The following is a 22,846-nucleotide window of genomic DNA, read 5'->3' on the forward strand; positions in this document are numbered from 1 at the left end:
AATGAAAGAAAATATTACTGAAGGAAGCTGAAGTGACGCCCGAGTTTGTCTTCAGGTCGACACAAATGCCAGAAGTGAAAAGATTTCCCTACTGCAATCAACTCAATTTTAAATAAGGACTCTTAGAAATGGGCTGCCCTGCTTTGTTTCGGGTCTCACGAAGAAATGGTAGTCCCTCACTTCTGTCCAAATGCAAAACCAGTAATTTCTGGATTAAGAGAGAAAGTCATCTGTACCTTTCTTTATAGCACAGGATCAGTGCATCAGAATTTCCTTATATCTTTCCTCCAGGGATTGAAGATGCACATGGAAGCTAAGTATGTATCTGCAACCTACTGACAAGGATCCCAGCAAGTCCCAGAGGAAGCATGGGTTCAGCACCCCAACTACTAACCCTGCAGCTCATGAATGTTCCAGGGAATACTTGTTAGTAAGACCTGAGGCTGCCTCCAATCTTTGGCAGACAGCTTGCCATTGATTCAATGAAAGGGTTGAAAATGGATGCCTAACTCACAGTTGTAAGAAAATTCCAACACTAATCCATGGAACCAAACTGTGACTCTGTTTGGTATAGGCTAAACCCCTACAAGGTAGTCCACTCTCTCCAATGTGTGTGTGTGTGGGGGGGGGGGGGGGGGCTGTAAACCATTTCTGCATCCATAGATGGCATCCCTAAAATCAGTACTGAGGCTTCAGCACAGCCATAATGGGTTCTGCCAGTAGCTGTGGAGCAGAGCAGGCTGAAGGTGCATTATAGGGAGTGTCATGTAAAAAGAGGCTTGAGGCAATGGGTATGAGGCCACAGACATTTGCCCCATAAACTGTAACTTCCCAGTAGCTCTGGATCTCCGTCTATCTACTCACGCCCAGTCTCGAGTAACTTGGAGTCAGATCAACTCTGTTCCAATCCATCCCGAGGCTCAGACTCAAGCAGGTTCTAATGACTCCTGTGCAGCCTTTGGCCATGGGATGCCAAAATCATCCATTGCTTTGCCTCATCTTCTCCAGGATTAACTTGGTAGGCACACACCTGCACCCTGCCCTCCCTTACTTATCCACTGACCACTGTCGCCCCTCCCATAAACACCAAATAAGGGAGGATGCTCTGTTGAGATGGACCAAAGCACTCTCCAAGACACTAAAGACTTGATCATGCCTTCCACAGGTGGACACCTTGAGTCGTTTGCTTAAAACAAGCCCTATAGCTATTTGGGTTGACCCCGGTTTAGTATTGTCCCTTTAAGCACCTTTGCTCCATTTGTACAACAGAACCATGATAGCAAAAGATGCCCAGCGAGGACAGAAAGGAAAAAAATTGATAAAAGGTATATATTTTATTTGAATGAGGACTGTTTACTATAAAAATGGAGTTTACAACACAAATAAAACATTATTTCATAACATCCTGATATCTACACCAGAGTTCAAAGCCAGCACGATTTAATAGTAAAGCCAATGTAGGCTTTCTAAAGAATGTTATAAAAGGAGTGTGATCAACGCAGTAACATTGTCGAAGACACTACATATGAAATATTTAGATGCTGTAAATGAAAAATCACAACCTCCATAAATCATGAGAACATTAGATAACTACATTTCAGTTTCCAAGCTTCCAAAAATGGGGAAAAAAGTTTTTACTTCACCTCAATATTAAAAGAATAAGGTATTTTGGGTGGTCTAAAGATTCATTCCCTCAGGTATTTTAATTAAGAGTAATGCTGTTTCTAGAACCTTATAAGGCATTATCAATAATTATGGGGTTAATGGCAAGTGTTTTCACTTTCTTGGTTCATAATTTTCATTTAGATTAACATACTAGACTTCTCTGTCTTTTCTGCTCTTGGGTAAGTGAATGATTTATTAGACGTGGTACTCAGTTTATGAGCTTTTCTCATTTCAACTTAAAGAAACTGCAAATATTTATAGAAGATGAACCACATGTATTTGTTCCTGAAAAATGTCAGAACATAGCACTCAAATCAAGTGCAGAACAGAAGCTATTCCCTGACACTACATACTGTGTAGATTTAATTCCCATTGACATATTTTCCTAAACAGTTCTACCCACCACAGTAAGTCCTAACTCAGAAACTACTGCAATCTTTCATTAAGCATGTACTCACATATTACTGAGCTATGGGTATCTAAAGTCATATGGAATTTACACCAAAAAAATAAAAAAAATTTTAAAAATCATACCTTTAAAAAATATAATTGAATTTTGTTAAATTCATCTTACACAATGATGAAAACAGTAATTAAGCTTATGTTTAAACTGATTTTTCTTCATTTTGCTCTGTTACTTCAAGGGTGCTTTGTTCAACTCTGCAATAATACTCCAATTCCAGGCCATTAGAATGCAGGGAAATGAATCAATAGAGTACACAGTCCTCAAGGGCAGGGACCATGGCCAATACCCCTCTGCCTAGCAGTAATACTCAAATGTGTGTTGATTCGGGTAAGAAATCACCATGGGTGAGAGTGCAGATCAGTATAACCTTTCTTGAAGATATTTGGCAGTACAGGTTAAAAGCCTTAGAATTTTAAATACCCTTTGACCAGTAAGTCCATCTCTAGGAATTTATCCTAGAAAATTACACACGTGAGCAATGTTTGAACTCTAGAGTGACCAAGGAGCTGAGCTTTTTAAAAGCAAAATCCTGCTAATAACCCAACAGCCTGAATAGATAGAGTGTCCACCTTATCACAATACTTACCGAGTGCCTGCTACTCACCCACCACTGTGCTGTGTGCTTTACCCCAATCCCCAATGACCTTCTTTAACACTCAGTCCACCATATAGGGTTAATATGCTCGTCTGCTTTTCTCTTCTCATCTGGACAAGGAAAGTGAGGTTAAGCAACTGGTCCAAGGACGCAGTAAAGGAGAAGAGCCAGGCATGGATCCGGCTGTCTGACCCAGAGCCACAATGGCGCTTCCAAAGGAATGTTGAAAAAGAGTTCTCAACCCTTCTCACCCTTTATTCATTCCTTCTGATTAGCCTCCTAGGTGTCTTCAGGGTGCAAGTCACCGGAGTATCACAGGCACACCTCAAGCAGCAGGTGAATCTGGATGTGGCACTACACCAATAGCGGGATCTTTGATGAGCCTCCAAATACAAATCACTGAAACAGTTTTTCTCCAAGGTACTACTGTCCTCCCAGATCTTCTTCCTGCACTCAAAAAAACCTGCTCTTAGCAGGGTTTTATATCATAGTACGGAAAAGGTAAACATGAAGTTCTAAATTTAAAAATATACACAGAATGAATTTCATTTCCATACAAAATATAATCCTTTGGTAAAGTGATTTTGTTTAATCCCTGTGCCAGTGGCCTACGGGCATGAGGACTGGTCAATAATCACCAAAAGAAATGAAAAGGTGGACCCCTGGGAAACATTCCAAGCAATTCCAGGCCTGCGGAGTGGGGGTGCTGGGGCAAGAGGATGAAGCCTGGGCTTCCGGAGCGCCTGAGCGATGAAGTAGTAGGATTCACAGTGGGAGTCAGGGCCTCTGGGTCAGGAGTCGGGACAAGCAGTACTAAGTGTGTGGATGAGATGTGGCAGCTCAGAGATAGCGAAGGTGATGGACCTTGGAAGATGGAGCCTGGTGAAGCTTCTGGTGAAGACTGTTTCATCTTTTGGAAATTAATAGGTAGAAAGAAAACAAAAACAAGCAGCTAGACATAAGTCTCAACCCAAATGAGCAAGCACTTGAGACTATTTTATTAATATTTTATTATTGGCTAGAAAGACTTTTCAATATGCAAATTATTTCTTCCAAGAGTTTCCCCAATGTGATCTCAAGAGTCCGCGTCAACTCCTTTTCCGGAAACTTCCTTTTCTTAGCTGTTGTGTTCTTGGAGAGCCTGGGCCATGAAGAGTTTGCCTAAGTTCTGGGCAGTGAATTCCTTGATGTTCTGGCAGTAAGTATTGATCTGGCCTATGCATTTGGGAAAGTGAGAGAGAGTCATAATGATCCTCAGATTATAAAATGACCTGGAACTCAAACAAGAAGATCAACACAACACAGAACCACCAGTATTTTGTCTTGTTCTGAGTAAGAGGCAGTAAGAATCAATTCTACTTTCCATTAAGGGATGATAGGGTTAGTTCTTGAGCTACCTTCCGATCTTGGTCACCCAGAGAAGTAAAACTACAACTTTCAAAAAGGTAACCAGCAGTTAAGGACCTATTAGCTGTCAACCAAAATGAACTAACTACACAGCTCAGACCAACCACTGCACAAGGCAGAAAACAGCACTGGTCTCCTTAGCAGGTAGAAGAACTGTAAACTCACCCGACCCACAGAAGAGCAAGCATAGTGGTTTTCAGTCTGTGCTCTCCTCCCACCCCCAAAGCCATGACAGAGCAGGAGCACAGAGCCCACTGAAGAAGGACTTCATCACTCCTCTTAAGTCTGATTATCTGATCTGCTACAGCAGTTACATATTTTTTGAAAGTATGAGAAATACAATTCTGCATGCACTGGACCTTAAGTAAGGAACATGTCTCAGTTTCCCAAATTTAATTTATGTGTGTACTAGAAAGTTTGTGGAATTTAGATTTTTTTCCCCCATCCTAAAAATAGATCAATAGGAATATATCAATAGAAATTATAGAAGATCAGCTTTCCTTTGAGTAGGATTTTCACTCTAATAAATGCATCACAGACAACTGGCTAATTGAATCAAACAGTATTTAACAACATTTATATAGAAATAAGGTATTTATAGCTAATAAGCTCATGAATGTAATATATTCAAAATCAAGTCCTAGTGTAGGAAATAAAATCTCTACCACTTAAAGGAGGTGTTAAATGTTAATTATCCCCAGAGAAAGTCCATCAAGAATTGCATTCATGTTGCTACAATTTAAGTCAAAGTAAGGGAAACACTGTTGAGTCAGAAAACTGAACTCAGTTTAAACACCCACACACAGACGTGGGCTCAGTGCAGTGCTAGAACGCAAGCAGCAAAGGGCCGGGCTCAGTGATCTTCTGCATCATGAGACTGTAAAAATATTTTCTTACTTTCCATGAAAGATAACACAAATAAAACCTTCCCATTTTAGAAAGTTTATAATACCATCTCAAAAATGTTCAGATAAACACACAGTGAAGCACTGAACGGACTGGAAAATAACAGACTAGCAAATTCTTAAATTTCAGAAATTATAGGTACTAGACTCATATTTGTCATTCAACCATTTTAAGCACACTAGCTTTTATGAAGTATACTTTGTTTTTTCAAATATCTCACTGCCACTTGCTTTCTAACGAACAGAGAAACCGGCCACGTGCACTGGCTAACAGTACCTGCAATGAGCAGCGAATCCATCCTGGCTGGGGGCTGCAGAGGCTTGAAGAGTTTGGACAGGTCCTCCTCGGGGAGGGGAGGTTCTCCACGACTCTGGCGCTGCATGTTCTCCTGCTGGCGTCGCTGCTGATACTACACGTCAAAGGCAAAGGATCTGGTAAAGACTCCCTCACTTATGCAATTCGCAAAACCCCACTGCTCTGAATTCTGATCTGTTTTATAAGGATAACCCTTGGTTCTAAGAGGCTAAATATTGCAACAGTAGAAGAAAATTCCTTTGCTGTAAACTTCAGTGTCACTCTGAGTTCTAAAAGTCTGTAACAATTTGGAAAAACAAGACTGGTTATGTGAGAAACAGGAGGCTTACAAGGCAAAGCAGCGCAGGATTAACTCCAAGGAGAAGGGAGGACCATGACCATTTATGACAATGGGATAAATGTAGCATTACAAGTGCAAGTCATCTTTCAGAACTAAGTAATGGAACTACCACATTGGGGAATTCTTTCAGCTTTATCCCTACTGACCAACATAAAAACAATACTGATGATGTTATTATTATGTTATTCTAACGCCATCATCACTATTATTATAATAGTAACTGCTATTACTATTAACAACAGATAAACCTGTGCTTTAGGTCTAGAGCTAAGAATGAATATTAGCTTAGATAATGCTTCCAAAACTTTCAAACTCTGGATTCCTATGATCCTCTGGAGAGAAGGTGGGGATCTATAAAGGTATAGATCACCTACAAACTTATGAGTCAAATTACAATCAAGAGCTAATAGTTGTGGACTGCTTACAAAAGCAGGGGAAAATAGCATCCCACACATAGCCTTAAAAGGTCAGGTAATGAGAAACCAAACAAGGCTAGCACAAATTTTAAGTTCTTGGAGTCCTGCAAACCAAGGGAAATGGCAGTTCTTCCTAAACTAGAAGAGTCACTTGCAAAGGTTCCTATACTTACTACGGGCTACGAATGGTAAGTAAGGATAAATATCGAATGCAAATTTAAGACATTAGAATTCTGAAAAGTATCTGTAAGACTGGTTTCCAGAATCAACTATCTCCTCAGCAACAGGTTTTCAACTGGATGTCCCAGGTTGAGTCCTTTAACGAAAGGAAGAACCAGCAGAACAAACAATAAAGTGGGGTTTTGTTTTGGGGTTTTTTCCCCCAGCTTATCAGATCTGCACCATCACCATCTTCACCACCATTTTTTCAGTTAAAATACTTTATAGATTTATATGTGTGTTTACAATTCTAAGTAAAGAATTTTAAATTTCACTAAATAAATGAACACTGATATAAAAAATTTTTTTACTACAACATTCTCAGAATCACTTGGTTGTGCTTAGAATTCTACTGTTAACATCTAGTTTGAAGTACATTTTAATGAACACAAAGTAGGCATACACAAACACTTTCCCATATAAACATTCTGGAATCCACTTATCTATGAATCAAATGTTAAGAACATTTCAGAGCAACATAGCCCAGAAACAATATTCCAGGAACTGAGAAAATCATGTGGCCTTCAGGCAACGCTAATAAAGAAAAAGTTAAATGGCCATAGCAGTATATGTGCATATGAGAATCTTCAGGTAATTCTAGGGTTTTTATCTGTATTATACCATCTATTTCACAGCAGTTGGTCTATTATTTCCTATCAAAATTGCTTGCTCTTAATCACAATTGCTCAGTTTTTTAAATGAACTGAAGATTGCTAACTATGCTGCAATGAGCCACTACCAAACCAATTATAGTTAGTAAAGAAATGAGCTGTGACACTCTAGAATCTCTCTGCCTCTGATTTTCTCAATAAATGTAACTCTTATTTGCATAACCTTGGCCTTACAACCTGAGCTTATATACTAGCTCTCTTTAGGGCAGGTTATTTTTAAGTATAACTTGTAAATAATGTTAGGAACATACTACATATGGAATACTTTTTTTAAACATGATACAGAGCTACTAGCTAACAGTCAGTGCTTTATCAGAGGTCATTTAGGTCACTTTGAAGATGACTCTTGAGCACCGTACATGGAAACGAATTGTCTGTTGAATTTTTCCAAGATACCAACCTGGTGTTTCTGCTGCTGCTGCTTACTTGTATTTCTCATGTACGTATTATATTTAACTATATCCTGGCTCATCTCATCCACTCTGTCCATCAGCAACTGGAGAGTCTTCCCCAAATGATTGCTGAAACGTAAAGTAAATATAATGACGTGTCGCGCTTTAAAGTTCTAGCTCTGACGCTGCTCTGAAGAGTTCCAAGATACTACACTGATCCACCATTTGCTAAAAGAATGAGAGCACAGTACACATGAAAGCAAGGGCAGAGGAAAGACTCAGTCAGCTTGTCATTCAGCCTTCCATGTCTGAAACAGCTCCATTCCTCACTGTCAGAGCACACACACATCAGGGTAGGAACTGGCAGGATATCTACAATGTATACTCTCTTCACAACCAAAGTTCAGTACTCCTAAGCTCTTTCCATTAGCATCCCCTCCCCCAAACTGTGCCCCAGAACATTTAAATCGGTGGCCATAGAAAGAAAGAATCATGCAAACAGACTAGGACTTCTGGCACATATCTAGCAGGTTCTAAAAGAGCAATAGCGGCATTTATTCTGTAAAGCAGAGTGAAGCAAGAAAGCGGGCTCCTTTCCTCTTGCCCTTCCTAGAATCTGTAGTACATTCAATCATACTTTTTTTTCCTCTCCAGAAATTTCCACTGCAGCTCATTTACCAAAATCTTCTTATAACATGATGCTAATGCATATCACTGATGCCCCAGCTAGGACAGCGGCCACCATACTGACTTCTGCCTGTGACTATCTCTTGCCAGGGTAAGGCCTGCTACTACATGTGTGTACTATGACATTAACTAGCCAAAAACAGTACTCATTCATTCATTAAAAGCCCTAGTACGTTCCAACTTCAGTGTTAGCAAACAGGGAGGCAACTGTGAATGAGGCATTCGTGGTCTCTATCTTCACAGAGCTTACAATTGATTGGGGGTGGGAAGAAAGAAAGGGCAACACTTTAAGCAGACACTTTAAGTAGTACAGCCGGAATATCTCTTTAGGAGAGGACAGGCCGAAAGCAAAAGATTAGAAGGAATCAGCCATGCAAGAAGCAACATAGGTGGAAGAAAGCACCATGCCGCAGGCCTGAGATAGGCGGGAACTAGACATAGAGAGGAGGTGGGCATGGCTGAAGCACAGCAACACGGTAGGGAGCTCAGGGAAGCACATAAGGGAAGTCAGCCGCTGTGCCACACAGCACCCAGCACAGTGTGGACGGTGCCTTGGAGTTCTACATGTCTGTGACACATGCTGCCTTAAATTCTAACATGACCACTCTGGCCCTGGCCACTGTGGCTGAGCTGGTTGGAGTGTCGTCCTATACAACAAAAGGTGGCAGGTTCAATTCCAGACTGGGCACATACCCAGGTTGTGGGAGGCAAGCAATCGATGTTTCTCACCTCTCCCTCTCTCCCTCCCTCTTTCCACCTCCCTCCCTCCCTCTCTTTCCCCCTCCCTCCCTCCCTGCCTCTCTCTAAAAATCAATTTTTAAAAAAAAGAAAAATGACCACTCTGGCTATGCAGAGAACAAACTGGAGAGCAGAAACCAGGAAATCAGTTAAGAGTCTACTGCGGACTGCTGGCAAGGATGTACAGAAACTGGAATCCTCACACACTGTGGTAGGAATAAAAAGAATGCTGCAGCTGCTGTGGAAAACAGTTTGATGGTTCCTCAAAAAGTTAAACATCGAGTTAATAGATGACCCAGCAGTTCTGCACCTCGGTATATACTCCATGAAAACATGATCACACCAAAGCTTATACATGTATGTTAATAGCTGCATTATCCATAACAGCCAAAAAGTGGAAAAACCCCAAATGTTTATCAAAGGGTGAAGGGATAAATTGTGCTTTATTTGTACAACAGAATACTACTGAGTCATAAGAATGCAGCACTGATATGAGAGTGAAACTTAGAAGAATACCCCAAGAGAAAGCAAACACATATAGAAGGCCACTTACTGTTTGATTCTGTTTATAATAAGCGCCCAGAACAGGAGTGCTGAGGCTAAGGGATGAACAGAAGAGGGCTCATTGTTGGGGGTGAGGAGTATCCCGGGAGAGCTGAGATTTCACACTCCAAAGAAAGTATTTCGGGAAGAAAGATTTTCAACACATTAAATGTTTAAGAACCTAAAAGACTCTGTATTACATCTGGTAATCTAATGAATGGGATAAAGGTGTCTTCTGTGACTTTAGTGAGAGCTCTAACAACACAGAATGGACAGAGCACTACACCTAGTGAGTGGAAAGTGAGGAAACATACAACATGTAGAAAATTCTATTAAAAATTTTTCCTATAAAAAAAAGAAATGAAGCAAAAGGTTAAAGAAAATGGATAATACTGGCATGGGGTCAAAAGATATTCTTTCTGTAACTTTGCTTTTTAAGATGAGACAGACTTAAACAAGTTTAAATGTCCTTATTCCTAAGAGATGCACATTCAAGTCTTTAGGGGTTAAGAGTCAATGCGTGCAATGTTCTTTCAAACGATTCAGGGGGAAAAGTACATGGTTTTTATGTATATAGATAGGGAGCCAGTGCAAATGTGGCAAGATACACAACTGGTGACTCTAGGTGAAGGGTTGCGGGTGTTCACTGTATCATTTATTCTTTCAATTTTTCTGTATAGCTGAACATTTTCAACATTTTCTACAATTGGGAAAAATAAGTCAATAAACAGTAGAAAAGAACCAGCACAGAGAGGAACTGAAGCTATCTGAGGAAGGAGGGCGGAGAAACAATTCAGATCATGAGAAGGCAGGAGGGGCAAGGATTGACTGGCCTAATGGAAGGCCCCGACCCTTTCATTTTCACCAAGGGAAGAAGTGAGGCCCCCAAAATGATATTAAATGCAAGAAATGCTGTAATTAACTATAGGATTAGAGTTGTTAAATAGTCATTTATGTCCTTAAGTGTAACAGGAATTCAGAAAAGAGAAAGATCACCATCAATCCTATGACCAGGCAACTGGGGAGGTGAGAAGAGGGGTGCCCAGTGACAGTGGAGAAAACCACAAAGGCAGATTACTGTCTCTGCAGAGAAAGATCTAGTATTTGTTCCCAGAGCTTAAATCTTGGAGGCTGACTATACTGATTGCAGCAATGAGAAAGGTATTACTAGAAGAGACCCTTCCTCTCCACCAAAAATGTCTTTAAAGTACTATTATTATGTATTATAGGTATACAGAATTATAGTGAAAGAACACAAATAAACAAAAGACTCAAAAATCTGCACAATATTCCTTGTAATGCAAAAGAAATTAAGTGTAATACATAACTACTTCACAGATATCAGGAAATCACAGGCCCATTACCAAGGGCAATTTTATGGGGATCTTTTCAGTACCAGTTCAACTAGAATACTGAAACAGGGAGTTATTGTTAGGAGTTTCAATAAAATGGCCTTTTCTTTTATTGCCAAGGAAACAAAGAACTGAACACAGATAACTTAAACAGATGTCAGCCAAGACATGCAGTGATAAGTGGGCTCTGGCTAGGGCACTAATTTATCCTTATTATCCTTAACGTATGATACCTACCCTTCGTTTACTTTTTAAAAAAGGAAATAAAATATTTTTTTTTCATGTGTGCAAAGCTAAAGGCTTATGTAACACATTTTTAAAAAATTAATAAAAGCTGTTATAAAATAGCCATTACTAGAACTTTCATCTAATAAAATTAAAAGTTAGAATTTTTTTAATGAAAGGGACTGTAGTATGTTTTATTCATAGCACAGACAAATTTGTCAGGTAAATCAAAGAACTGGCATCCACATGTGGGTTGTGAAAAGCAAGACCAAGTAAAATGTTTAAGGAGCTACTTAAGAATGATTTCTGACGCAGATTTTCTTAGAAAAAAGTTTATGGCAACTGGCCTAATGTTATAAATTAAAATTTGAGATGAACAAAGTTTTTAAAGTAGTATTATCAGTTTGGGTCAATGTAACAGTCCATTGGTGTAAGCTCTGCTTCAAGGTTGTTTCATGTTTTTCTCCCAACAGGAACACCAATTTTCCCCTAAAATAACACGGAGAGCAAAGGGCCTCTCTTCCTATTTCCCGTAAAATACAGAAGACAAATATTATAATAAAGTATCTGTCTAGATCTTAGCAGCTATGGCAAATTGGGAATGTTTTCTTGGCCATTATAACTGATGTTTTAGACAAACAGATATCACAGGCCAGCTCACTGGTAATGTTAAAGCACAGCAGGGCTATATGTGTTTTGTATGCTCAATAAAGGAAGCTTGGGAAAAGGTGAAGACATAAATTATATAAGCAAAAGCTTTCACGTAGTAAATTTAAAATTTTTATATAACTATATACTTAATTCATCAAATTGTAACCCTGCATTGCTGAAAAAGGTTCTTAGCCCCAAGCTTTAAATACAGGTGTGCCGAGTGGGTCTGTAAAAGCAGTAAAGAAAAATACAACCTTCTTAAAGAGACGAATTAAAGAACTACTATGAATATGTTTGCAGTTACACAGTACATTCTTTAGTGCCAAATTAGCCTTGCAACCTGGCTGCCTCACTTAGCACTCCGTTTACTATCCCATTTCCTTCTCCTTCCCCTGAAAAGACTTTCTTGGCCTCTGTGGTGCATTCATGCCATGAAAGGTGGCACTTCAACCACAGTTCTCCCCATCCAGAGCCTGGAGAAGACACTGGGCTCTCTGGTCTTCTGGGTTCATCCCGCTTGTCTTACGGTGAATCTGACATTGTTCTGTTGTACACAATTCTATCTGGGATAACTGGGAATCTGATCAATAATCAAGCTTCTGTTTCAAACTGGTTGCTTAAGAAAACACACTTTGTTTCTTTCAGCATTTCAACAAATGCATATTGACTGACAACCAACTCTGTCCATTTAATTTCATTCTATGGGTCTGCTGTTAGCCTTCACCCACCACAAAACCATCACTAACATCAAGCCTGAAGGGCTTTGACCAGAAGTTATATATAGGAATCTATTCATTCTTCTGTTAAGAGAATAAATGGGGGTGGGGGGGGAACGACACAGTAATTCCATAAAGGAAACAATCTGTTTTGGGACACTTCAGTCAGCATTTTACCAATATCATAAATAATCTTAGCAACCAGATAGCCAAAGCAGCCACAGGAAATTATGTCACCACTGCAGAAGATAGCAAGAGTGCCAGGTCCAGAAAATTCTAAGTTCAGTTGGAAATTCAAACGGGAAGTTTTCTGCTAATAAAGTCTGCATCTGAAGAGGGGAAAGTACCACCAGTAAAACAAAAAAGTACTTTTGTTTTTCTCCCGAGCATTATTAAATATCCAGACGTAATACCATAAGCCTCTGAGGGCAGTGTACAATAAATAATGCTGAGCCAAATACAAAATCCTCCCCTGTGGGCATTTATCTTATCAGAGCAAAAAGGATCCAGCAAAGGCAGCAGAGGGTTCCGAGAAGAGGAGCTATTAGTATTCAAATACTGTCTCACTTTATCAGTTCAGCGTTTTTTTTCCTGGGATCTTAGAAAGGCAGGACAAGTACTACATGTTGTTACTTGTCTTAGTAACCTCAAAATGTGCTTAAGTAATTTTTTTCTTGTTTTGTAGGTTAGAGTCTTTTTGCAGAAAGTGATAAAAAGGGACTTTTCATGAGGCAGGGCCTCTTACCTGCTAGCAAGACTGAGCAATTCATGTTTATCTGCTACAGCAGACTTCTTCTCAAGCTCCCACATTAGGACGTTGATCAGATGTGAATTTTTAATTACAATCGGCACCTCTTCAAACATGTGCTCGAAGGTGATACTTCCCTTTTTCAATCTGTGAAGCGTGTTAAAAATACTTTAGTCTGGCGGTCAGAAGTAAATGTTAAATTGACTATTTCATACATTTTCCCCTAATTACAAGCCCTCTCCAGGATCTTTGTTTCATTAGTACTCTCTAGAATGGAAGAAAATGTTTTACAGTCGAGCATAACTCGAGAGATTTGAATAACTGAAAATGATCTGAGTTTGAGCTACAAGCCCAGAAAATAAGATTCTTGGCAAAAGAAACAATTCTTTCTTTATAATCAGGTATCTTCAAAATGCCATTGATAATAAAATGTAAATGTCACAGGAAGTTATGCTATATAATCTCTAAAACATTTAAAATAAATAGCTAGAAAAAAGAAATACTCAAGTTCTTGGCAACTTGATTTTAAAAGTCTACTGAATTGAAGAGATTAACAACTAGCAGAATGCTACTCACAGAACACTGCACATTCAATGCTTCAGAACTCAGCAAGAATGCAACTTCTCATAGTTCAGTTACAGTTACCATATCTAGAGACTCTTCATGAGTTAGCTTTTCTTTTTAAATTCCTTTCCCTTAATTTCAAAAGGGAAACTAGCAATGAACCATCTGTCTGTCCTACATGAAGTTAAAGCCACTAACTTTAATAAGAAATAAGAATTCCTATAATAAACAGAAAATGAAAGAATTTGGAGTATTTCTCTAAAAATTTAACATAAATATTCCAATGCCATTGTGTAGGATCACAAAAGAGCTTTATTGATTAATTCTATGCATACTTGTCACCTATAACATTTCCAATAAGCCACATTCCTTACTGAATCCTTAAAATGTTATCTCCCCTGCCCCCCCACCATGAAATAGCTCAGAAAATAAGACATACAGCTCACAACCGGACTGACACAGAGTTTACAATCTGATAGCTGCTGATTGTTCAGTCCATCTCCCTTTATTTTAATCCCTTATTTCTTCAAACCCAGTAGCTAATTAATGCCCATTCCAACTGAATTCGCCCTTGGTGAGGAACAACATATGAGACATTCCATAAAGAACAGTTTAAACATGGAAAGGGAGAAATCAAGTAGCACTCGGCCATGCAGAAAACTTCTACCATCCACATAGCAAAAGTATTACCACACCACGGAGGATTCAATAAATGTCACAAACTAAAGTCTTAAAAGAAACACACCCAGTCCTCTACTGTATGCCTTATAGGCCCCCGAACACTTACGCTTCAGGAGAAAAGTCTTTCTCTTTACAAACTTCCATCAGTTTAGGAGTCAGTCTGTATGCCTTCAGTGAGAGAGACCCCTGGGCAGTTTTTATGGGATCTCAAATGAGAAAAAGAGAAAAAAATGTACTAAGGATTTTGTCACTACCAGCGATTGATTGACACGGGTTCTAGGTACATTCTGTTACTTAGCACATAATCTTTTCAAAACGAAGATCAAAATAAATAATCAGAGCACAATGTGAAACAGATTCAAACCAGCAGAGCAAACAGGAAGTGGAAACGGAGGGGCCTATCACCCCACTTGTAATAGGCAGAGTAACTTCCACAGCTGGAACCAGTCATCATGATGACAATTAATGTATGATATGTCCTATATATCTTATATCCATCTGTTGTAACTAGAAGGAAAATACTGATGAATATTAAATATTAAAATTCACTGCATGCATTTGTGTGGTTCCTCAGTCAACTAATTTAAATGAACAGCCCTACAAACAAAACTTACCCATGCTAATATCCACTATTAAAATTTCTTGGTTAAAGCAGATTTTTTTTTAAATCACTAAAGTCAAAGTGCTATGACAAAAGTGTCCTTTTAGTTTTAGAGAAACTCATTTTGTCAAAACTAAGTGCTTCAACAGTCCACGAGTAAGGGAGCTTAGCACTTGCTGCATGATAACGGCTCCGGCATGCCAATATTCGCCTAAAACCTGTGTTAACATTCATGTTGTCTGAAACTTAACACAGTGAAACTTTTAGCAATAGGTGATAAAATGAAAACCAAAATAGATTGAAACAAGTGGAAAATTCATCAAGGTCTGATGATGCAATGTTTCCAGCCAATATAAGTACACTTTAACAACTTGTTCTTTACTGTAATCCAATTGTTAACATACTGAAACAATTTTGGGGCAGCTCATAAGATTGATCGTATTCATTAGTATTTTTTCTGACAGATACTCAGGACGTTACATTTACTTCTCAGCTGGAAACTATATGCAAGTCTGCCAGATATGGCAAACTGTGAGTGTTTGGGGAGGGGGAAGGCTATAAAGCTGTTAAATTGCCTACAGTTCTGATACAGCACAGAACATCTGGTCTGGAGAGCTTGAGGAAACACCATTAAATAGGCCGAAAAGAAAAAAATCTTTGTGCTAAGAAACAGTCCAGGTTTTGTACGCTGCTGTCAGAGGTATAAAAAAAACTTGGCACGCTGTGTTATGATTGGTCAGTCACGTACAGAGCCAGACACTCCAGCAATCGGGGTTTGTTAGACATCTGGTCTAGTTCCACCAGCCCCTTCAAATGAGGGAGGGGAGATGGAGGAATAAAAATGAAGCAGCTACTCCAGCATTCCAAAATGTACACATCAGGGCTCTGATAGCAAGAAAAATAAACAGAAAGAAGGAAACCCTGTCTAGACTTAGCTGCTGCTGAGGCTGCTGCAGAAACAGGGTTGGTATTTACTTGAGAAGGCCTGCCAGGCTGCTCTTAGAGGCAAAAAGACAGAGAGCAAAAATAGTAGTAGTAATAATATTAAGGGAAGAAAAGAATAATAAAGGAAACTCCTACAAACCGTAAATGAGAACAACAGACTCTTCAATGGCATGCTGGTAGCTGAACTGAGAATCCAGGAGCGCCCGGGTGACGAATGAGCCATAGTATGTGGACTGGTACCAGCCCACGTGGAGATGGTCAATGTTGACATGGCGAAGGCTCCGCATCATTTCCATTTGATATTGGACTAGACAATGGGGAGGAGGGCGATAAAAGAGAAACTACTGAATGATGCCACCAGTATTAAACACAAGCTGTTTCGGAAATAATTTCTACACAACTATTTATTAGCTAAAGGGAACAGGTTTCCAGATTTAAAATTCATTCAGCTCACATACAAAGAAAATAAAATTAAGCTTTTAAATCATTTTTTTATTAGTGAAAAAACATTTTGTAGAAAAGGTATTAAAAACACAATAATAATGCCTGTGCTAAATAAGGAATTATTTATTAAATGTAGTTTCCACTCCCCTTTTTAAAATCCTAAAAATAGTATATGTTTAAGAAAAAAATTGTGTAATTACTAAACTGGCTGTAAGAAGTTTCATTTGAATTAGTAAGTGAGAATTGTTATCAATGTCTTCTTCAGCATAGCTTTTAGAACTGAAGTTAAAACCATTAAGAAAACTAATGAGGAAACAATTAACTACCACGTTATTTAAATATGAACAGGATACAAGCTGTAGCTGGTTTAAAATATAAGAATTCATTTTAGCCTTCATCTGGTGCCCCCTGCTGCATATGCTAGATTTAAAAAAGAATTCTTTCTTGTTTCTGTGTTGCTTTGTGTTAAGTAACAGATAATATTTTTTATTAATATAGAGTTTTAATCTCCACGTATGGAATAAAAAGGTTGGATGACTTTCGCTTTTGTCAAATTAATGACTACAATGTATATGATAAACTTCAAGCAGCATTACTAGAAAAATAGGTGCAAACTGACAATAAATTAAACATTAAAAGAGCAATATAGCCCAATAATGAATAGCAAATATGTGATACAGGAGAAAATTTTATAGTCAAAGTAATATCCAAGCTATTTCTATTACAATGAAAGCATAACTATGTTGAGTAAATATATTTGCTTAACTCAAAATCTAACCACTTCATTTTTAAAGCACAATCAGGTTTTAACAAAAGTAAGGTTACATGTCTGTCATTTCCTTGGTTATAGCACTCTAGTTGCACAAAGCAAACAAAATTCAGGATCATAAAGTATAAAAGAACCTTCTTTGGATGAATACGGTCTTATTTTTCAACACTTGTTACTAGGTAAAGAAATTATAAATCTGCTTATTCTATTTCTCATGATAAAACATGGCAGCCAATCCATCAACTACTCAAGAATTATGTGGGGGTTTTTAAAGTTTTTCCTTTTATACACAATATGATGGTCAATAATCTTACATCAATTATCTTTTATCTTAAATTTTTGTCTCTCTAGCATGAGACCCCTTTCCTAGCTAGTTTAACAGATTCGTATCAGCCACATAAATTTAAAATTCTATAACTCTTTGAAAGTAAAGTAAAAGCAGATTTGGCCAATAAAAAAATTTATTCAAATTTAACTTACAAGCGAAAAGTTTCAATATCACAAGTAAAGGGAGAACCAGACAAATTACCATTTATTTTAAAGGGATGGGGAAGGTGAAATGGGGAGAGATTATCAAGCAACTGACAATTACAAACATGATTTTATAGAACAATTTTTAAACAACCAATAATTCCAAAATACGTGTTAAAGTACCCTTTAGCTATAACACAAGCAGAGGTTAGAATCTACAAACTGGCAATAGTAGAAAAGAAGAAAGGCTTGGAATCTAGAGATCAAGGTTGTCATGCCAGCTCTGAATTTCCCCTGTGGGGAATCTTGCTGTCCAGTTAGTGATCATTCTCTGATGCTTAGTTTTCCCATTAACATTTAAAAAAAAACACACAAAACACAATGCATTTTTCTGAAAGATATTCTGTAATCTTATAAGTCTCCCCTCAAATAGCCTAAATACAATAGATTTTATAATAGCATTTTCAGGATGCAGGCGGTAAAAAAACTCTCTAACCAGTAGCAAACCTCCAAATTCCTTCTTCATCTAGGTCTTGCCTGCCTGACAGCCCCCTGGATAAGGGATAAAAAATGAAGTGTTTCTCTCAGCTAGGGAGGTGGCTAAGGATGAGCCTGCCATCCTGTGGAGTTACCTGCACTGTCCCACTGTCTATCTCGGGAATGGGGGTACAGAAGCAGAGAGTGAGCTTCTGTACTGTTGGGGGTGGGGCTGGGGCACTTCCATTTTCCTCTTCTACAGATTTTACAAGACCTGAATAAAAACTCATTTTTAAGGTGATAAGAGCTTTCATACGGCCTAAATATTGTAGATTAATATAAAAATATAAAGGTTGAGATCAATGAGAGGTGAGTTGACAAAACTGCTTTTGAAAATCTAAAATGCACTGGAATTTCACTATTACACACACAAAAACGTGTGCTGGGCCTATTCTATGTGAATTTTCCAGACATTCTCCAACTTGGTTTGAAATTACCACCCCAATTTAAAGAAAGAAAAAAAAAAGATAAAATAATGTCTCCTTGGACACATCACATAGGGAAACAGGACTGCAAGTGACCCATGAAAAGATAAGGGTGGGTGCTTGAGCTCCAAAGTCAAGCTGGGAGCACTGAGGGGGCCAGTCTTCTTCGTGACTCTTCACAGGGTGCTCCGATACCTGCATGCCTCGAAGAGTTTACTTTCATTCAATAAAATTCTTAAAAAGTGAATTTTTTTTTCTATTGTATACATGCCAGAGAACAAGAAACAACTCACAAACAGCCAAGTGCACTTGCTTTCTCTCTGCCAGCTTTGAGGTCTGTGTCCTTGCGACGAGTAGCCTTGTCTCCCTTCACCCACAGCTTTCTCTCCTCCTCCAGCCCAAGTTTTCAAAGAATGCAAAACCAAACCCTGCAAAAGCATCCCCGTAAACCTAAGCAGAGATAAGAAATGTTGAGCAGACTGCCCACTAAACTATTTCAAAACCATGCTTCCAGGCAGCCACCATCAATCAACAGATCTGACTGCCACACCTACTTACCCTCTGGCCTACAGAAAAGACAAGAAAAAATCATGAAATGGTGACATGTCAGTAAATTTTACACAGTAAGGATGGTCATTCCAGACTCCAATCTCCAGGGCAAATGCCACTGCTTGTGTGGCTATGCTGGTCTCTCTCAGGAGTTATATTAGGGGTGGGTAGCCGAAGCATGAACAAGAGACCCAATTTAGCTACAACACTAATGTAACGGGGGCGGGGGAGAGGCTCACGCTATCTGGAAGTGACTGTGACAATGCTGTGTCCCAGCCCACAGGCTCTGGCAAGTGGGAGCTAGAGCTATGTGCCTTCTCATGCCAGGCCAGTCTCACTTTCCTGGGCTGGAGTTAACAGGAGTGTGTAAAAGATGAGGCAAGACAGAGATAAGGTTCACTCCTATCCAGGAAGTGCCTCACACCTCAGAACAGAGAATGTCTTCAAAGAAACAAAAGGAAAAGAAAAAATGAGGCCCCTTGACATCAAGTGCCTGCACTCCACATGGCTGAGTTAATGCAGATCAATGAAGTAAGAGCCAAGCGCTTTTAGGCAACTTTGTAGAGCTGGTCCAGGTTAGACGTGCTTTCATTTTTGTTCTAAAGTTCTCTCATTTAACAGAAACGCAAGCAGCAATTTCCTAATGATATTCACTTCTGAGTTAATGGCTAAATAATCCTGGGGAATTTCCCAAAGATTAATAGCAAAGGGGAAAAAATTTTGGAGGGAGGAGTATTTTAAAGTTTATGATAATATTCAAACAGAAGGGCTCAGAACTGTGTGGTGAAAAGCTTAGGGGAGAACCTTTTAACATGTGCAGCTTAAAAAGGTAACTCCTTACCAAAGATGGGGAGAGACAGTGCATAGCAAATTAATTTCAAAGACAAATTGGTAGTTACTACTAAGCCAACTCAAATTTCTAATACAAGAGCTACACTTAGATGTAACTGAGGTGGGTGGTGCTACAAAGTTTGGAAGGATTATAGAAATGAGCTGAAATTTTGTAAATCTCTTTGACCTCTACAATCCTCTTAACTGGCTAAGCCTCTCCCAAGCAAAGAAGAGCCCGATTTACAACACTGAGTAACTATTCCAAGTCTGGCACGAGTATATTCATACTCACTTTTTCCAGATACGCTCTTTGCAAAACAGGCGATTTTAAATTGCAGAGGGTTAAAATGTCTTAACTGAGGCAGGCTACCCAATAACTATTCCTTTCAAAAATCCACCACATTCGTTGGGCTTTCTCTTGTTTTATCTTCAAATATGAAAACACTGAAAATAATATGTTGTCTTATATTTAAATGCTGTATGTGGAGTTACACTGTCAAACAACCACACAGAAGTTTGAGATCTGAGTGCTCCTGAGGAGGATAATGGATTAGAAGCTTTTCGGTACAAGTAGAATAATTAGCTAGCATTCTTTTCACCTTCAATTCCTCACCCTCATTTTAAAAACTATCTTTTTTATTTCAATATTTTAAGTGAGCTTTCAAGAAACAATTTCTCACTGAAAAACAGGAACAAAGAAACTGCCATAGTCGGCCAGGCTGGGGATGAGCAGAAAGGAGAAATTTCGAGCTGTAGCACATCTTCAAACTCCAGCTCTGTCAGATCAAGGGGAAGAAAGTGTTTTACAGATGTCTCATTAGGAAACTCTCAAAGGACCAGGTAATCTAATTTAAATTTTAAAATCTTAATGGATCTATTGTCTTAGTTAATGACTTAATATTGTATGAAATCCAAATTATTTTTAAATGTTATAAAATTATATTTCAAATATGTACAGATAGTATAGCCTAAAGGGAAAGAGTAGAGCTAAGCACTAAGAAAGAAACTAGCACTTAGTGAGCACTTACTAAGTCAGACTTCTGCTGCATGGTATACATATGTTATATGACTTTATTCCTCACAATAACTCTAATGAGCTAATCACGATTACTGAAATCCTTTTAGGAAAGCTGTTTCCCACAGCTTGCAAAGTGGCAGGACTCAATTTGACTGCCCAGGCAACCACCCACTTACAAAACTTCATCTCTTCTTATTGGTAAAGCGTAAATTATTTCTGGATCAATAAAGCATAACACAGATACAGCAGAAACCCCCAATTTCTAAAGGTTTTCAGAAACCATGCCACGTACCTGTTTGATCATTAAGTTAACCAATAATTTAACACTCCAGTAAGATTTTAAGTGAAAAACTACCTTCAAAGATTTTTAAATGTCAAAGTCGATAATTATCTCAAATATGTAATCAAACTCCTAAAATGTTTCATTCTATGTTACTATTTGAAACATATGCCAAGACTACTTTGTAATGAAGAACTGGCTCAGATCAAAAATAACCTGTACAAACACATCAAGTAAGGGAGCAGAGAGAGACCAGATCTAGGACATAATCTTTGTAGCAAAGAAACAAACTAAGCCCAATCAAGAGACGGCTTTAAAAGCAAACAAACAAACAAAACAAATCAATGATTTCAACAAACAAGACAAGGAAATGAAATACATCAAAATCTCCTATCTGTTCTAGCACGAGGGCTAACCTGTGCAGGACTGTTAAGAAAATGATCACAAGCCTCTTTCCCAGCAGCATCATGGGACACCAGTGAGCACAGGAAGGCTAGCAACTGTGAAAGCTGTGCTCCATTATTTAACAAGACAAACTACCCCGTGCTTTCGTCTTCATATCCGATTTTCTGCCAAGCTGCACATACGTTTCAGGCACTGTTCAAAGCTAGTAGCAGATGTAGATTTAGGCAAACAGAATGTGCATTTGGAAAAAGACTTAAGTCCTCTTTGGGCGGCGAGAACAATACAGTACCCTCATTTCTGAAAACTCCCATGTTATCCTACCCAGTCTGTATTGCATATTCTTTCTTTTTTTCAATTAGTACATCTGTTATGAAGGCTACCCGTGTGACTGCTTAAGAAGTGTGGTAACAGTTCGATTTTTCACAATAAAGTGTCCAATATCATTTCTACTCTACCTAGCAACTAACCTGTTTCATTTAAATAGGAGTAACAAAAATACTGCCTTTCTTAATAATCTTACAGAAAAATTTTTAAATAGTTCATTTGTCCTAGGTGGTTTAATTTCTTCTTTAAAGTGTTGATGAATTCTGAGAATGAATCTCTTCTGGATAGCAAATTAGGAATTAGGAAATTGGGGGGGGGGTGTCACTCCAACTTTCAAACCTTGTAAGTTTTGAAAATTATTGGAAATCAGGTTTTTTGAGGTTTTAATGTGTCTTAAGAAGTCTCCTACAAAATAAACTGGATTCTTCACAGAAAATAACAAAATAATATGTACAAACTGTAACAAATTCATATTGTTTTCTTATCTAAATCATGAAACACATCCAGGAGATCCCATTTCTTTGAGGTTATAAGAATTTAAAATATATATGCACGTATGTCCTTGGTCACGAAAACACATGCACATAAGTAGATGATAGAGAAGAGCTACTAAGTTAACTGTACTATGCCATTTGAGATCTTTTTATACAAAGTGAATTCACCTTCACAGTACCAAGAGTTTTAGACCCCTTTCAGCTCACCATGAAGAATTCTCACTTAAGGAAGAACTTACTGACTACTGCTACCTCTTGCAACAATTAAGAGCATGGCATATTAGACCAAGTGAGAATTTCTAGATTTAGAAAATATCTATTTTTCATGCAATAAACCAACGCTTTCAAGAGGACAGATAACAAGAATGTTTCAAAACCATGATTATTGTTAAGGCCCTAAAGAAAAGTCAAACTAGGACATTAGGTATCTCCCGTCTTACCTTACAATACTCAAAA

General features: G+C 38.4%; 1 protein-coding gene across 1 annotated transcript in view; it reads right to left on the minus strand.

Annotated features, from left to right (window-relative positions):
• Window positions 1-1,315: 1,315 nt before the first annotated feature.
• Window positions 1,316-22,846, minus strand: part of EIF3H (eukaryotic translation initiation factor 3 subunit H) — a 68,189-nt gene continuing 46,658 nt past the window's right edge. Inside the window, exons 3-8 of the mRNA XM_016207782.2 lie at window positions 15,983-16,150; window positions 14,404-14,503; window positions 13,050-13,199; window positions 7,401-7,521; window positions 5,316-5,448; window positions 1,316-3,941 (exon numbers count right to left, since the gene is read on the minus strand). Of these exons, the coding sequence (XP_016063268.2) occupies window positions 3,844-3,941; window positions 5,316-5,448; window positions 7,401-7,521; window positions 13,050-13,199; window positions 14,404-14,503; window positions 15,983-16,150 (770 nt within the window). The 3' untranslated portion in view covers window positions 1,316-3,843. The remainder of the gene's footprint in view (window positions 3,942-5,315; window positions 5,449-7,400; window positions 7,522-13,049; window positions 13,200-14,403; window positions 14,504-15,982; window positions 16,151-22,846) is intronic.

Source organism: Miniopterus natalensis, chromosome 16 (genome assembly GCF_054644295.1).
Source record: "Miniopterus natalensis isolate mMinNat1 chromosome 16, mMinNat1.hap1, whole genome shotgun sequence".
Taxonomy (NCBI): Eukaryota; Metazoa; Chordata; class Mammalia; order Chiroptera; family Miniopteridae; genus Miniopterus; species Miniopterus natalensis.